The 16,422-nt window shown below is 43.0% G+C and overlaps 1 protein-coding gene across 7 annotated transcripts in view; it reads left to right on the top strand.

Moving 5' to 3' along the window:
- The window catches only part of LOC143260755 (latrophilin Cirl), a 676,923-nt gene that overhangs the window by 636,070 nt on the left and 24,431 nt on the right, over nt 1-16,422 (top strand). For 6 of the 7 annotated variants that reach the window (XM_076527309.1, XM_076527311.1, XM_076527313.1 and 3 more), the window contains 4 exons: nt 8,011-8,117; nt 12,172-12,355; nt 13,974-14,152; nt 14,944-15,585. In XM_076527309.1, the coding sequence (XP_076383424.1) occupies nt 8,011-8,117; nt 12,172-12,355; nt 13,974-14,152; nt 14,944-15,585 (1,112 nt within the window). Of the gene's footprint in view, nt 1-7,526; nt 7,634-8,010; nt 8,118-12,171; nt 12,356-13,973; nt 14,153-14,943; nt 15,586-16,422 lie in introns of all 7 variants that reach the window. The other variant, XM_076527310.1, reaches the window with a different exon arrangement.

Here is a 16,422-nt window from a genome sequence, read left to right as displayed (position 1 = left end):
GTAGCGTTGATCGTTGATCGTTGATCACTGCCGGAGTGACGTTCTAATCTCTTCGTTCCAGTGTAATTAGGTGTTCGTTTTTACAGATTTTAATTTCTTTATACAGCGGGTTGTAGCGGAAATCATGTTATATGAAAACGGTGGTCGCGATATTCTTTACGAGCTACAGTAAATTCTTTCCTTCAGCTTGTAAACAAAAATGGATTATTTTGGAAAGAGATGATGCGATTATTCGAGCCTTGCACCCCTCGTTTTCATAATTGTTGACAATCGGCAACTATAAATAAACCAAATTGTCGTATCTCCTCTTCCCAAATTGTCCATTTTCGTTTACAAGCTGAAGCAAAATTTACTGTGTAGGAATTCATGTCGTAGGTACTCGGATAATACGGAAGTCTACGGAACGCTTCTCCCATTACACATATTCGTACAATAAATATAACAAAATTGTACACACATTTTATCGTAGAGAGAAGTAGTGTGTAAGGAATAAGACAACTCTATGTTGTTCGTTTGATTCGCTTTCCATGTATCAAGAGAAATTGGTGTGGGTGTTTCATCCCGTGGAAATACATATAACTATAATATAAGTAAGAAATATAACTATCAGGAGAGAGTACTGTATTTGATTTAGTGAAATTAGATATGAAAAGTAAATTTGTCTGACATCGGTCAACGTAACAATGAATTGTCAAATCTGAGCAAATCATTCCGTCATGGATGAGGCGGCAAGTCGCAGCGTTTAAAAATAAAATTCCCGAGTTTAACGTACAGTAATGTCTCCCTTACTGACGCTCAGATCGTCCACTAAAACGGATAATTTCGGAAGAGGAGATACAATTATTCGAGCCTTAAGGCTCGTTTTTTATAATTGTGGACAATCTATAACTATAAAAATAAACCGCAAGGCTCGAATCATCGTATCTCCTCTTCCCAAATTGCCCATTTTTGTGCGCAATCTGGGCGTCAATTAGAGAGACATTACTGTAGATCCGAGTTTACGAAATGTTACCATTTTTTTGTCACGAGTGCTCGAACGAGATATTTCGTTGGTCGGTCGGTATCTCTGTGAAATATTAAAGGCGACTTGAAACAGACCGGACCCGAGACGATAACAATAAATTCGGGCGTAGCCTGGAATGTAAATAACGCCGCGTTTGACAGTGTTGAATCGTCAAGATGAACGACGGTCAGCCGGGGATCGTGCCTAAGCATACTCGGGAACAGCTCCGTGTAAACTCGTCGATACACTCTTTCTCCCGAGCGCCGATTATACACCCTAAACATCCTCGCGTGCGCAAACTACCGTAAATTCGCCGAACAATTTCTCGAATCGCCTGATCCCCTTTCATTTCCACCGCAACGCCGTTGTTCGCCGTAATCGAATCACCGATGCATCGATCACTCACTTTCCTGTTGGGCTGAAATGCTCCTGTAAATACCGCTCGAGCGGTCCGCGTTTCAAAGTAACGAATTTTCCCCCCCGGTTTCTTTTTCATCGCGCAGGAATATTTATAATCGATAGATCGGGGCGCTTACTCCAATTGAAATATTAATCTGACGGCCGGTTGCGAACGAAGAGCCCTTTGTGCCGCGCGCGAAAGTCAACGCGCGATCGATACGCGATCGCTATCGATACGCGATCGCTATCGAAGCTTCCGTGTGAACAAAAATTGGAACACTAATAAAACAGGCGGCTGTTCGCTTTGTTATCGTCGGCGGTTATTTACCGGTCTCCGATTTTCAGTGAACCGGTCTATTCGAATTTTTATTCGCCTGGAGGATGAAAAGGTATTCGCGGGAGCAAGGTTTCCTTCTGAATCGGCGGGGAAATAACAGGGGTTTACGCGAGTAAATGACGGGGCGAGCCGTGAACCGGTCGAAACATATTAAATCCGAGGCAACCCACGCGAGGCGGAAGGCTTCTGAATCATCGTGAAATCGATGATTAAAGCCGGCAACGAACGACTCCTTGATATGTGTACGCGCAAACGCGGCAGGGTCGGAACACGAAGGGGGTGGTCGGAGGGGGAGGCCGAAGGAAACCGAAGCCCTTAATAACGAGTGACCCAACATCCGCGAAATGGCGATTTTTCGTGTTCCCTCATAATTTATCCGACTGAAATTACGTTTACCCTTGGCTCCGTCCGACGGGGGTGGACGACGCGTGTGCGGGTGGGAGGACCCGACGGAAAGGGGCGACGTTGCGTTGGAAAAAGCATGATCGCGGGGAGTATTAATATTAAATGAAACTGCAGTATTGTTCGATGAATGCGAGATGATTGATTGGTTGCCCCGGATTGATTTGAATAATTATAGTCGCCATCGTTTTTAATCTCGTTTCTTATCGATGGATCCCTCTAGTACAAATTACGACTGAACTTATAGAGTGCACTTTTCCGCAGATATATTATTACTTTCTGTTTGTTAAGAAGGACTGAAAATTCGGAGAAATATACCCAGTATAAAGATATTATGTAGCCATTAATAATCTTTCAGTCCGTTCCAATATCTTGCATTGTTAGCCAGAAATGTAACTGCACAGTCGGGAGTTGCAACCCTCGTCTCCCTTACAAGAGAGAGATGTAAGTTGAAAAAGATAGAGCAAGATTAGTTGTAAAAGATAGAGCAGGTACTAACATTGTATTTGCTTGTTAAGATAAAAATTGTGTCCGATATCTACCTTGCAAGAAACTATGGAAACAAAGAACAACTATTTTGCAAACATAAATAAAAGCATCATAATTGCACAGGAATAGTGCATATTATCACCGCATACCAATACTTTTTTAAACAAAAGATTGAGCCAGTCTATCTCTTGCAATCTTTTTGCAAAGTGTGTGAGTTACTGTAATGATATTACACGTGTTCGATTTTCTTAATAGTTTGTTTAAATGCAACGCTTCTATAAAATATACAAAGTGCTTCTTAACCAATTGGTTAGTGAATAAATGGCAACATTTTGTGTTATGACGAGTATACTCGTCAAAAACAGGTAACTGGTTAAGGGTAAATAATACTTTGGAAGATCACCATCATTATCTCTGCGAAACAATGGCGACTAATAATTCTTCGAATCGATAAAAAAATATCTATCTCGCATCAGTGTTTCAAGAATACGATTTACTCCGGCAAAAAGGTTGTTCGACAGAAAACGAATCGACAGGGTTTCGGAATTGAGATTGAGCCCCCATGAAATTTGTAATCACGTCGGAAGATCGCGACCTAAAATAGCTGATTATATTTCCTACTGTCTATCGAAATCGACTGTTCTGTCTCGGCTGGTCATAAATCGAGAACGATCGCCGATAACGGAGGAGAGAACCGTACGTCGCGTTTCTTCCCCCGTAACATAGTAATCTACGAGCCGGGGCCAATTACGCGGAGTAACCGGAACTTCCCGTGGGCTGTCGATACACGCCACTCGAATCACGACGAACCGACGACCCCCGCAAAGTCAACGAGAATTCCGCCCTTTCGTTCGATTGTTCGCCCTCGCCCTGGATCGATTCGCGGCGTCCTCGCGCGTGAATTAATCCTCCCCCGCTCTCGAAGGAACAATTTCCTCTCGGTTCTCCTTTTCTCTCGTTCGCGTTTCGCCCCCGTTTCTTTCTTCTCTCGCTCGAGTTCTGTATCTCGAGCGGGCACGCGTCCGCGAGAAAGCCCGTGCGTACCGAATGGCCGAACCAATGAGAAACGGAAAAGGAAGAAAAAAAATGTTTCCCGAAATCGGAGATCGCGAGCCAGACCCGAGATCTGGCCCGCAAAATTTCCACGTGCAGAACCGACGGCCGACGAGGCCGCTTAATCCTCCGAAATAGTGGCTGCCACGCGGTCCGATAACAGGCCGTGTGTGGGCTTTGCACCTGCACTTCGCTCGGCACTGGCCAACAATGGGCCGTGTACCCGCTTTAATAGCTCCCCCACTCCGATCGAGATTAAGCTCTGCACACCTTGCCGATTCTAAGGTCGCCGCCGTGTATATTATTCACGCCGGAGGAAGCACGGGTGTGTTAAATCGTCCAAAAAGTGCAATTCTTTCGAAGAACGCGTTGTAGGGGAGCACTGTCACGAATGGGACACTTCTATTTAGGACAAGTTAACAAATAGAAAACTAAACGATCTATTTAAGTCTAGTTTGAAACATTTGAAGGATCAGTTCTTTTATTACAAGAACGCGCAGTGTCGATGAGATTTTTTTTTCGTTTATTTGCTTTCGTCTTAATGTTCTTAAAAAGTGCATTTTGTGCTATTCTTCAATTCGTTGCACTGAATGGGACTGTTTATTTTATTTTTTGTAAGTATGTGTAATACTATAATACCAGTGGTCGGCAAACTCATTAGTCAACGGAGCCAAATATCAACGGTACTACGAGTGAAGTTTCTTTCGGGAGCCAAATTTTTTAAACTTAAATTATATAGGTAGATATATTGTTATTAACTTAATTAGGGTACTCCTAAGAGCTGGCCTTTGCTAACTCAAGAGGCCAAAGAGCTGCATGTGGCTCGCGAGCCGCGGTTTGCCGACCACTGCTCTATATACTTAAATTACATAAATCTTCTTTACATCTTTGGGTTACTATCACATTTTAGTATTTCATGGCAAAAAATAATCCTTTCGATAAAAAGAAACTGAAAAAAGATTAATACAAATCTCTGAATGAAACGATCTTAACAAGCAAAACATTTTTAGGGCATCTTTTATGCCGTACGTTTCATTTATCCATTTGCTCCAGAGCTATATTATGGGTGTCCCATTCATAAAATTGTTAACAACATAAAAATATAAAAATATCTTATTCAATTGCTATGAGATATTTCAAAGAGCTGTTGCATTACGTTCAACTGCTCAGAATTATTAAGACATGGAATAAATAATTAAATAACTAATAAAAATTAGCTAAATAAATAGCTCCCGTATCTTATTACCGTGCACATAATTATTATTTTGCATAAAATTCCGCCACTTAGTCAGAAGTATTGTCAATTCTAGATTTGCGAAAATAGTCTATGTTTCAAGTAACCTCTATACTTAAAGTTTCCTTCGCAAAAGATTCGTACTTTGAAAATCTACTTTCACTCAGCTCAAAATCAATTTTTACAATGAATTTAAAAAATACAGCAGATAAATTAACATATTAATATTCGTTGTTACCAAATGGAGATCAGCGTTGCTTTGCAGCACATTAAGTTATCAGCAAAAATCGAAACAACGTTATTTTTGGTTCAGATTTAAAGATCACTCCGCGTCAAGATAAGTCGAAACAACGTCAAGTTCCAAGTTGGGCGTGTAGTCGAAGATACATTTGCGATTGAAAATTGTTCGATCCGCAGAAAGAGGGCAAAATTTCATTTCCGCTCAAGTGCTCGAAAATACACTTCGATCAAGGCTGCGGAGACTGCAATCGAGGACCGTCGCCGCACATTCGAATTGTATTTCTTCATTAAGTCACGCGCGGGTCGTCATCGATCGGTTCGTTACCGGCGACTCCTCCGTTTCCGGTGTGACCGCGTCGACGATATTTTCGTAATAGCATTAAAGCAACGAAGCAGCTTCCTTTGTGCGTCCTGTCGCGCGTCGTCGCCCCCGGGATTTCATTCAATTTATCGATTTACTTTTCGCGGGACGATTTCGTTTCGCGGGGAACGGGGCCGGGGCTGCCTCCGGCGATAAGGCGATTAGAGTACGTTTAAAATCGAACAATCGGCGAGAACGACGAGCTACGTCGTCGTCGTCCGATTACCGATGAAAAGGAAAACGTGTCGCTGGTAACCGGAGATCGGGACGTTGCATGAACAGAAAGGAGAAACGTTGACTTCTCGTTCCATTGTACTTCGCGAGAGACTAAGCTTTAAGAGTTAAGAGTTCTCTCCTTCGCGAATCCAAGAACGAGATGCCTTTTAACGAACAAGGGTCCCGTAAAGTACCGGCGAAGAGGTGGAGGAGGGTAGGTAGGACCGTGACGCAGAATTCCTCTCGAAAGTTTACCATTTCGTGCCACCGATACTTTCGCATTCGACCATTAAGCACTCTCTCGAGAGAGAAATCGCGACGCCCGCGCCCGTAAGAACGCCAAAGACTTCGGCCGCAACTTCGATGATTGTCAGAACTCGGCCGCAGACCGTTCAAAGAATTTCCGAAGTCAACGTTCCCCGTTTTGCATGATTTTCTGTACATAGCCGTGGAAACATTAACACCGGACGAAATTCGGCACACAACACACGTACGTGCTCGTCCGGCCAGCCTTCGACCGCCTATTGTTGCTTTTAAAACTCTTGCAAACCCTTGTCTCTACTAACCTATTGTCCTGGAAACGACATCAGACGTCTATTGTCACTAACACTTTCGCTGAAGCTATCGCGACTCATTCTCGCTTTTCCGGTATGATCACGTACGTCCGGCAGGCCTGGGCATTGTTCGATGAAAATGATCAAGAAATGTTCATTCGAAATTATTGTTTAATCTTTCGCCCGAGTCGTCGCATCGCTTTAATGTATTTTAGAGGATTCGCGAATAAATGAAGCAAGATCGACTAAGATAAAAATGCATTGTTATTCATTGTCGAAGCGAACACATTGGACTTGAATTGCAGATTTTCCAAATACTTTTTTGCTACGCTTCGAAGCAGAATTGGGCAAAATTTTATTCCGATGACGGATAGAGGCAGCGACCAATGAATTAAATTTTATTTGACGCGATCGAATAAATATCCAATCGAATGAAAATTTATCCGGATAATAATTGATCCCGATAAGAATTTATTCGAATAAGTATTTATTCGTGCAGGAATTCGTTCAGAAAATAATCGATTTGAATAAAAACGATAGAATACAAAGTGGTTTTTTTTCATAACTTACTAATTAATTTCTTCCCTGTCGATCGATTCAGAATGTACGCGTATAACGCGGAATGTATTCGCATGAATTGAATTCCTGCAAAATTACGTAAAATCATAAACAGTTAACAATTGCTCGCGTTATCATTCGAATAATTTTGCAATCTCTATTCGAATAATTTATTCGAATGAATAAGAGAGAATTATTCAGGTACATAAATTCGGGATAATGAATAATTATTATTCGAATGAAGTATTCTATTAAAAAGAATTCATTCGAACAATTATTTTAAATATTATATCACACAATTCGAAAGAACTCCAGTAATGCCCAACTCTGTTTTAAAGAAGCGATCATTAAATTTCGAACAAAATGAAAGGTTAAGATCCTTAATTTTTGTTTCGAGTTTCACGTTTCGAGTAAAACGTGCCCAGGCCTGATTCACGTAACAACTATCACAGACATCCATTCATCTACGAATCTCGTGATTTATCAATTCCGAGTGTTCGTTCCTCGAACGAATTTCCGAGGGAGCTTCCGGATCGGAGGGAGGGTTTCAAGGTCGATTTTGATCCCCCTCAGGCGGCATTGCCTTTGATTCTCGGTTCGTGATTCCGTCAAAGGACGTTGAATCTCCCGCAATCATTGTCCTCTGGGGTAACGTTCTCTTGCTCACGTGACGATTGCAGGTGTAATAATCGTAATTCCTGCATGGTGGACGTGCGCAGCAACATTTTCGAGGAGGACCCGTGTCCCGGAACCGGGAAGTACATCGAGGCGCAGTACCATTGTCTAGGTTGGTGCACAATTTTTCATTTTCGCTCGACAAAGCGTTTTCCACGATTTCGTGATTGTAACGCGATTGTAACGCCGTGTTGCGCGTCGATGCTAACGCAAAGAGGTCGAAGAGGGTCGCCGAAGGTCGGAATAATCGTGAGAAAAACGTCTCCGATCGCCGATACCTTTTCGTTTTGTGAAGTCGATCGATCGATCGGCTGGAGAAAGCTTGGATCTCCGAGCGAAGACGAGTCGCGATACGCGATCGACGTTGAAAAAGTCTCTCGATCCAACCCCCAGTGTCGGTGCAAGAAAAGGGACAGGGTATCCATGGTACAGTGCACTTGGTAAGGGTGCACTTTCGATTAACCGCGACTCGAAACCCTCGATATCCAGGTGCAACGACCAGCAGAACTGCAGCATCGTTGCGTCCACTCTGCAATTCGGCGATCCTTGTCCCAACACGCACAAGTACCTCGAGGCGCATTATCGATGCGTGTCCGGTAAGTACAATATTACTTTTTTAAACATCTTTGATTTGCAGCAATACTCTCCCTCTCTCTCTCTCCTCAGTATTGTGTTTTGTACACAACCATTGTATAAATGTAGAAAGAATATGATGATTTAGTAGAAATTGAAATCTCAATTTTAGTTTGATATTACTTATCTGCAATAGTCTAATTGTTATTTTAGTAAAGCACAATAGAGTTAATAAAAAGAAGCGAGATTTACCTGTATATCTGATAATCTTTCCTTTATAGTACTTCATGTACTATACGTATTTGTTATATATATTACATACTATTTCTTACTTTTCCTTCTCACTTTTTGTATTCTAAAAGTTCGTAGTTTAAAAATTTTCTATAAAAATAATAATGAATAAATAAATAACATGATATATAGATATATATATATTCATTTTTATATTTATTGTACTCGTTTAACGGCTATACAAAATCTCTTTTCTGTTAGCTCTTTTTTTGTAACAAAGGGATTTTTAAACCGTATATATATATATGAATAACATTATTATTGTTATTATCATGAATTTTAAGCAAAGAGAAGGAAATAAAAAATCAAATGTAGAAACAGAAAAATAAAAACAAAGAAATGATCTATATTATAATGTGTTTAGAATGTGATGAGATATATGTGATCTCTTTTGGATCTTGCACTAAATATCGATAAATTGCTCATTCACGAACCAAAATTGTTCCTTTTCGTCAAATCAATAGACCCATTTTGTTTATTTATTTTCATCAAATCAATAGACCTCAATAGTCGGACAAGATTCACTAACAGATTATAATTTCATTTTAAACCAAACATGGCAATAAAATTATTTTTCGTACTTAAAGCTTGTGAGATTGTTGGAATAAAGTGTCTTTTCACTGGAATATATAAAATAGTTACACGTATCTCAGACCGATTTTCGGTACAGATTAAAAAGCACGATCGGAATCTCCGTTTTTACGGGCGCATTCCGTCGAAAATATGCGCGGTCTCTGTAGCATCTGATTTTTCTCGGCAAAGACGTTGGGAAATTGGTTAGTTTTTCGTCGACGCGGAGGTAAAGGGGCAAAAAGCTCGACGCAGTCCGCGGGAATCGATTAGAGTTTCCCGAAGTCGCTTATGATTCACGTTGCCTACGTAACTGCAAGCCCGCGCGGCCTGATAAAGATCTCCCGGCAGCTTGCATCGGCTATGCGCTCTCGAGACAGACGAAGTATAAAGGGAAAAAACGTCCAAGAGACGGGAGATAGAGAGAAAGAGAAGGATCGGCGAGGAGGGAGGTGGAAGAGTTCGCGAGAGACGTGATCTTTGCAATCGAGAAATCGATCGTAGGGGATCGGTAACGCGAGATACACGCGTCGAACGTTTCTGACGTGTTTCGTACTGTAATGAAACTCTTCCGCGAGCCAATAAGAGCAGAGAGTCCCAGGAGATTGCTGTAAGCATCGTTACCTTCGATGATACTGCGATTCGACTGTGGCGAAACGACGCATCGGCACGTTATTGTGAATTTGCATCGAGTCGCTCGCCTCCATAAACAGCTCCCCGATTAATTCTCCAGCGATCGATGCGTCCAGTTTTATTGTTGTCGTTGTTAATCCTTTATTTATCGGGTTGTTAAGCGTTCAAGAAAAAGTAACAGTCAATCTTGATCCGAATATCCGATCGTCATCGTTCCTCCACATTCATCTTTACTTGTATGATAGAAATCCGGGAAATTAAGTTATTGAACTGAATCATTGATGCATATCTGCTATCCCTGGGAAAAAGTATTCGAACGCCATTCAAAAGACAATTATTTTTTTAAAACAGAGAGAGGACTAAACGATTTGAATTCTTCTCTAAATAGATTTTTGTTTAAATTTTGCCATTACTTGGGATAATAAATCGATTTCCATGAAATTTTCAGTATGCATATAAGTTATCGATAGGCCTAAGCCTTTTTGTCATTGCAAGTAATAATAAAACTAAAAGAAAAGTATTTTAATAATTTGATTCAGTTTTAAAAAAATTATTGCATTTTTAAAGGTATTCGAATACCTTTTTCCAAGCAGTTGAATTTCCGAAATATTCGAACATTAAATCGATGTAACTATTTTGTAACGTGTCTTTGTTAATTACGAAAGAATTGGATCGATGCTTTCTTCGCATACTTATTATCGGTTATAATAAGATTCTAGAGCTCATAGATTTTGCCTCGAGACGAACTTGTCAGCAAGAATCGCAAAACTGCAATTTGCCCTAAGTAGGAACTGGTAAAAAGATTAGAACATGTAATTTATGTCAGTACGTAATATTTCCAAGAAGTGGAACAGGTACCTTAAAAAAAATTGATATTGCATCTACTTCGAAAGACTTGGGGATACTTGAGTGCGGATTTCATGGCAGAGGAAGATCTTTGGAAAAGTTTAAGTTTAATGAGATTTTCATCTTCTTGGAAACATAATCTAACTCTCTTGATAGGGCAAAGGAATCTTTCCTCGCGGTCTAGTAACGGAAGACAATTTCGGTTAAACCGTACTACATTAAGAACATGCAACAATGGGTGTCTCCGAACTATAGTATATTTTCTCAGAAAATACATCGATCCAACTCTTTCAAATATTTCCGGGAGAAACTAGAATTATTGCAACGACGACGTAATAACGATAACAGCGAGCTGGAGGACGATCCCGGTGTATTCTGTTCGGGTGAAGACGATCATGCGACGACATTCATCCCCTCGATCCACTAAAACCGCCGGCCGACACAATCACTTATTGGACCATAAACTGTCAACTCCCTCGTCTCTCTGTTTGCCTTTCACGGCTCCCAACACATCGGTCGTGTCGTGATCGATACTCGAGAGGCTCGATAGATCGGTCTCGGAGCACTGACGAACGTTCAGGGGGAGTCAGATCTGGTTGGTAGCCTCGATACCGCGAGCGAGAGAGACAGAGTTTCTCCCTTTCTCGCCCTCTGTCCGCGTTGCCAGCCGCGCATAGCACTCTCTTTCTCTGGCACGGCCGACTATCGTAACGGATATCGGCGACGTCCGGTATTTTACCTTATCGCCAACCCCTTCGGCCAATAAAGATGACCCCTATAGAGATAGTACCGCGAAATACGCGGACCATCCCGCCAGGGGATTAACTGCCGTCGCCATCTTGGGTTAAAGATCGTTTTCTCCTCTTAGGCCAGATATAGTCGCGATATCGGCCGCGAGGCAGGCTAATCTCGTCCCCTGGCTCGACTCGTGGTCGAGGCATTCGTTTTCGGGCATATTTCTGCCACGATCCGCCATCGAAACATCGAAAAGGGCAGATACCGGGTTCTATTGCTTATTATTTATCTCGTCTCAGATTAAGTCGGCGACGGGATGCCGTGTCTGCCTCGACTTTCCAATCGCCCGTTGAATAAATCGATAGGGTCGTTCTAGAGAGTTCCTTTGATTTCCGATCTCTTCGGGAGAACCAATATGTCGAAGTGCTCGAACCCTTTCGACGAGCTCTGGTAACAATCGGAGCCGCGCTCGGTTTTGCCCGATTAATATCGATCAACGTAACCTCCGATTAATTTCACGTTCGGCCCCGGGAACCGATAAAAACAAGGTTCAATCGACGAGATTAAAGACGTTCTCACCGCAACGTTGCAATTCCACGAGAAACAAACGGACGCCAGCTAGAATCTGGCTAGGAGAGAACGAGGGAGAAATAGAAAGAGAGAGAGAGAGAGAGAGAGAGAGAGAGAGAACCAAGGAGAATCGACGGGAGATTGATCCCCGCCCTCCCTTCAAAGAAGGTTTAAAATATCCCCGTCGTTTGAGCCGGCTGGGAAGCTCGTCTGCCCCCGGCGAGCCCCTCAAATCACTTTCCTTCTTAATTATACCCGGCGTTCGAATCCGATAAGCTCGTAGACGAGCTCTTAGGATCCACGGCCACCCTCCGAGAGACCGGCGTCTCTCCTTTCCGCGTGTTCGCCGACGCCACCTCGGTTAGAATCCCGCCCCTACCCCCGCCGCGCTGGCCTTCCAACGTTAAAACGAGCTCGACGAAACACTTGCAGCAGCGACAACCACGACAACGTCCCGTCCGAGTCCGCCGTGGTTCATGACTTCGCAGCCGAGCGTTTGGAGCACGGCTAAGCCGACTGTCAGGCCTCCCTCTAGGATTACGACACCCCCGGCTCAGCAGCCGCCGCAGCCGCCGGCACCGTCCACCCCGGCACTGCCAATAACCACCACGTCAAGGTCAGTACACTTTACTTTCACAGGCATACACGGATTTCCACGTTTCATTCGAGCGGATAACCAATCGGCCCCAGCACTCAAATTATTCTTTTCTGCCTTCCACCGTACAATAGAGCTCCGTATCAAGAGACTGGGAGACGCGACAGTTTAATATGTATAATTGAGTAGTTCGGTTAACGAAGTTCCGCCAATTCTCCCTGTATCTTCGATCAAAGTTAGTGTATAAAATGCAAAATACTAAGAATATCGAAACAATTTGGAAATATTATTGTATTACTGTCGACTCATTCAAATTATTAAGAGAAGAAATAATTACATTCTGCAATTGATGAAACAATTTTTATTTCGCATAACGATCCTCAGTCTACTTATTAGTTTCGATGATGGAAGCTGTGATTAAAAAATCGGAGTTCTGTATTTACGAGTTCCCTAAATCATGGTCGACAAATAGAAGTAATATTTTTTGTTCGAAGTCTCCTGGTCAAGAAAATCGAGTTTGAAAATTCGTTCGATACGCACGCTATCGATCAGCTGACGCGTCCGATCATGATCTACCGATTCCACTTATCCTACATGCTACAGCACGCAAACCTGATGGATATTCAAACCGATTTTCCTTGAGAACGAAGCTTTAAACAAAGGAACGTTTCAAAAAATATTCACAATATGAAGTCGACATGCAGTTACCACCTGCCTTTTTTTAAATATCTTGCCTAATTATCGTGAAAAATAATTGTAATGTTAGAGGTTGTTTATGCGTTACTCCCTACTAAAATGGAGTGCAAACAGCAAAGCACTATTTTATAAATATAAATACTAAAACTTTAGTAACTATATATAAAAATTAAAGTGTTATACAGTTACGATCTGTTTTTTAGTTCATTTAAATGTCTTTCCTAGTTGTTCATTATCATCTAATATATCCCAGTAAAAAGGGGGAACAGAAACAACAAGTTAATATATAATACAATAAATGTAATTACTAGATTGTGAATTTTACGGATTTATGAGAAAGATGAGTAGATGCAATTTACAGCAGGAGAAAAATTTGAGTGACTGAGAAATGCCGGTAAATTATTTTCAACTTATTAAAATTATTATAGAAAACACGAAATAAACGTATAGCTCGTATATCTTGCAATTAAGGCGGACAGTTTTTACTTTGCTCGAAGATCCGCAATCTAGTAATTACAAAAAATTAGAAAAAGAAAATATATAGTAGCTAAAGGTGAGGTACAGCTACCGAGAAAAGTCATTACAAAGTTAGTGCTGTGGCCGATTGCTTTCTTTGCGTAGCCGTAAACATCGATTTCACTGATAGAGTCTAAAATTTCTCGTTCGTGAAGAGGCAGTGTACGTTTCGCGTGGCCACCGTTGCATTAATGTTTGTCCGAGTAATTGAAGGTAGGTCGGGAACGGTGGTCACGTAACTCTTCAGAGGCCGAAAAGAAATTCAGCGGGGTACGTTAGCGAAAGCGGAGTCGTCGAATGGTTCCTTGAAATCGAGTTACAAGGTGCTCTCCCCTCAGGAGAAATATTTTCGTTACTCCGCTGCCGGACGAGCGAACTCGTGCACGTTTCGCGAGCTAAAAATGACGAACTCCTTCCGTCTTTGTAGTCCCACGTCGACGAGGTCTCCGGTCGATATGGAGGTCCTCGAGGTGGACCAGGACTTAATACTTCCGGCCAACGTTCCGTCTGCGAACGGACCAGCGGTGCCTGCGATCGTCCCTGAGACCACTCAGACCACAACGACGTCGACCTTTGCTCCTTGGAGAACGAGTCGAAGGACCACTGGTGAGTTGCTCGATCGTTTAAATACCTTCCCCGACGGTAAGCGCATTACGGACGAGTCGTTTACAAGAATGCATGTCATTTGTATCCGACTTCATCCTTCGTAACCCGTATTTTACATTTCCATCGCGAACGAAACCGACATCGGTATTTCGAATTTTTACACAGCGCCCTTTCTCTTTACTGCCCGGTTATTAATTTCCGCGCGTCCTAGCGTAACAAAATGATCGGCGCCGAATAAGCCTCGATGGTTTCAACAAAGCAAGATTTATCGAGCGAGAATGTCCATAACTGGTTGGGACTATCCGCCGTCGATTATGGGCGACGCGTCGGCTCGTCGACTTGTCGGCTGTCAATTACAGTCGACGATCGCGTCGAAAGGGTTAATGCTCAAAGGGCAGATGTCGTAGCTTCCGAATTTCAGCTGTCTCTCAATCAACCGGAAGGCATACAAAGATCCACGATCCCCCGACAGAAATCTCTTCGCCGATTGATTTTGCTCCCGTCGTACTTCTCGCTCGATTCTTTCGTTCTGTTCCACCGTTGCGCGATTCGCTTATCGCATAAATCGCGCCCGGCCTCGACTTCGTGTAACTCGCGAACTCGTAACAATCACCGCGAAAGATTAAGACACCCCTGGGCATCGAAAATTCCATTTCGCAGACCCGATACGATGTCGCGTGTTAAGCCCGGCCCACGGGGGACCGGACACTAGAATCGCATTAAAGCCGGCGCCATTAACTAAAGCCAAGTAACGGGCCAACTAACGCTCGTAACTAACTCAAATATTCCAGTGCCGAGCACGCTGTACCCGGAGTCCAGCTCGAATGGCCAATGGTACGACTACGGCAGACAAGTGTGTCCCTCGGTGCTAGCCAGGAACCTCTCGTGGAACACGACCAGGGCCGGTGACGTCGCCGTGCAGAGCTGTCCCGGCGGTGCCAACGGCCTGGCCCGATGGAGGTGTCTCGGCAAGGGCGATTCCGCCGTCTGGCACAGGGACAGCCCGGATCTGAGCGAATGCCGATCGGTATGGTTGACCACCCTCGAGAACAGGGTGACCGAGGGCGACGTGATCCTCGGCATCAGCCGGGAGCTCTCGCAGGTGACCGACAACAGCCGCGGACTTTACGGCGGCGACATGATGATCACCACGAAGATCATGAAGAACATGGCCGAGAAAATGGCGCTGGACATCCGAACGTACCAGGACGCTAACCAGAGGGAGGTCAGCGTGACCGAGCTGCTTCAAGGTGTCGTCCGGACCGGCAGCAATCTGCTGGACAAGGCGCAAATGGCGTCCTGGAAGGACCTCAGCCATCAGGAGCAGATGAGAGTCGCGACCTCCCTATTGACCGGCCTCGAAGAGAACGCGTTCCTCCTGGCCGACACGCTGATGCAGGAGAAAACGATCACTCATGTGGGCAGGAACATACGTAAGTCCACTTTTCTTCGTCTGTTCGATGATACACACCTGGCAGAACGTCTTTCGTCGAAATAATTAAGCGTCTATCATTGTAATTACTCACGCGTCTGCCGTGAAAAATATTTTTGTTAACGATCACAGCAAATCCAATAAACAGATTCGTGACGCGGATCTAGAAGATGGTAACTATTTTCTCTCGATTAATAAATTACGTACGTTCATAGACATTGTTTATGCATACGGGGTATCTGGTTGTAATTTTTCATTGGAGGCTTCGTTTACGAGAAAATCAAGAGAAATCATACTTAATTCTAGATAAATTCTATTAACGGAAATATTGTTGAAAATGGTGTTCGCGATGTCTTTTATATAATTGTGAGCTTCTAATTACAGTTCTTACAGTTAACGCGATCTTCCAATTAAACGCTCAATAAGTCTCGCGCGATCACTAAACCTACCCAGCACTAAATGCATATATTTGACACATATTGCTTTATGAGAATTACAAGACTGAATTTATTTTACTACAATGTACGCTTGAATTAAGAAATGCATTCGAACATTTCTACGAAAAGCTCTTTACGACAACTTAATCCCTTTGTATTCGGTAAAGGGACAATGACATTTATTCTTTCGCTAACATATCTTTGAAATATCGTTAGCTTTTCATTGTTAATAAACACGCGAACAATTGTTTCGACAATCGCATTCCCGAGCTTGATCGGATATTTTCCGGCTGGGATAGTAGCAATTGCATTGCGAACGAGTTCGTTTCGCTACAGAGGCTTGTCTCGATTAACGCCCGTGATTAAAGATTTCTGAGCAAGCGGGAAAACGTTGATTCTCT

Source organism: Megalopta genalis, chromosome 19, assembly GCF_051020955.1.
Source record: "Megalopta genalis isolate 19385.01 chromosome 19, iyMegGena1_principal, whole genome shotgun sequence".
Taxonomy (NCBI): domain Eukaryota; kingdom Metazoa; phylum Arthropoda; class Insecta; order Hymenoptera; family Halictidae; genus Megalopta; species Megalopta genalis.
Note: the sequence above shows the minus strand (reverse complement) of the source record. Positions and strands in the feature narration are given on the sequence as shown.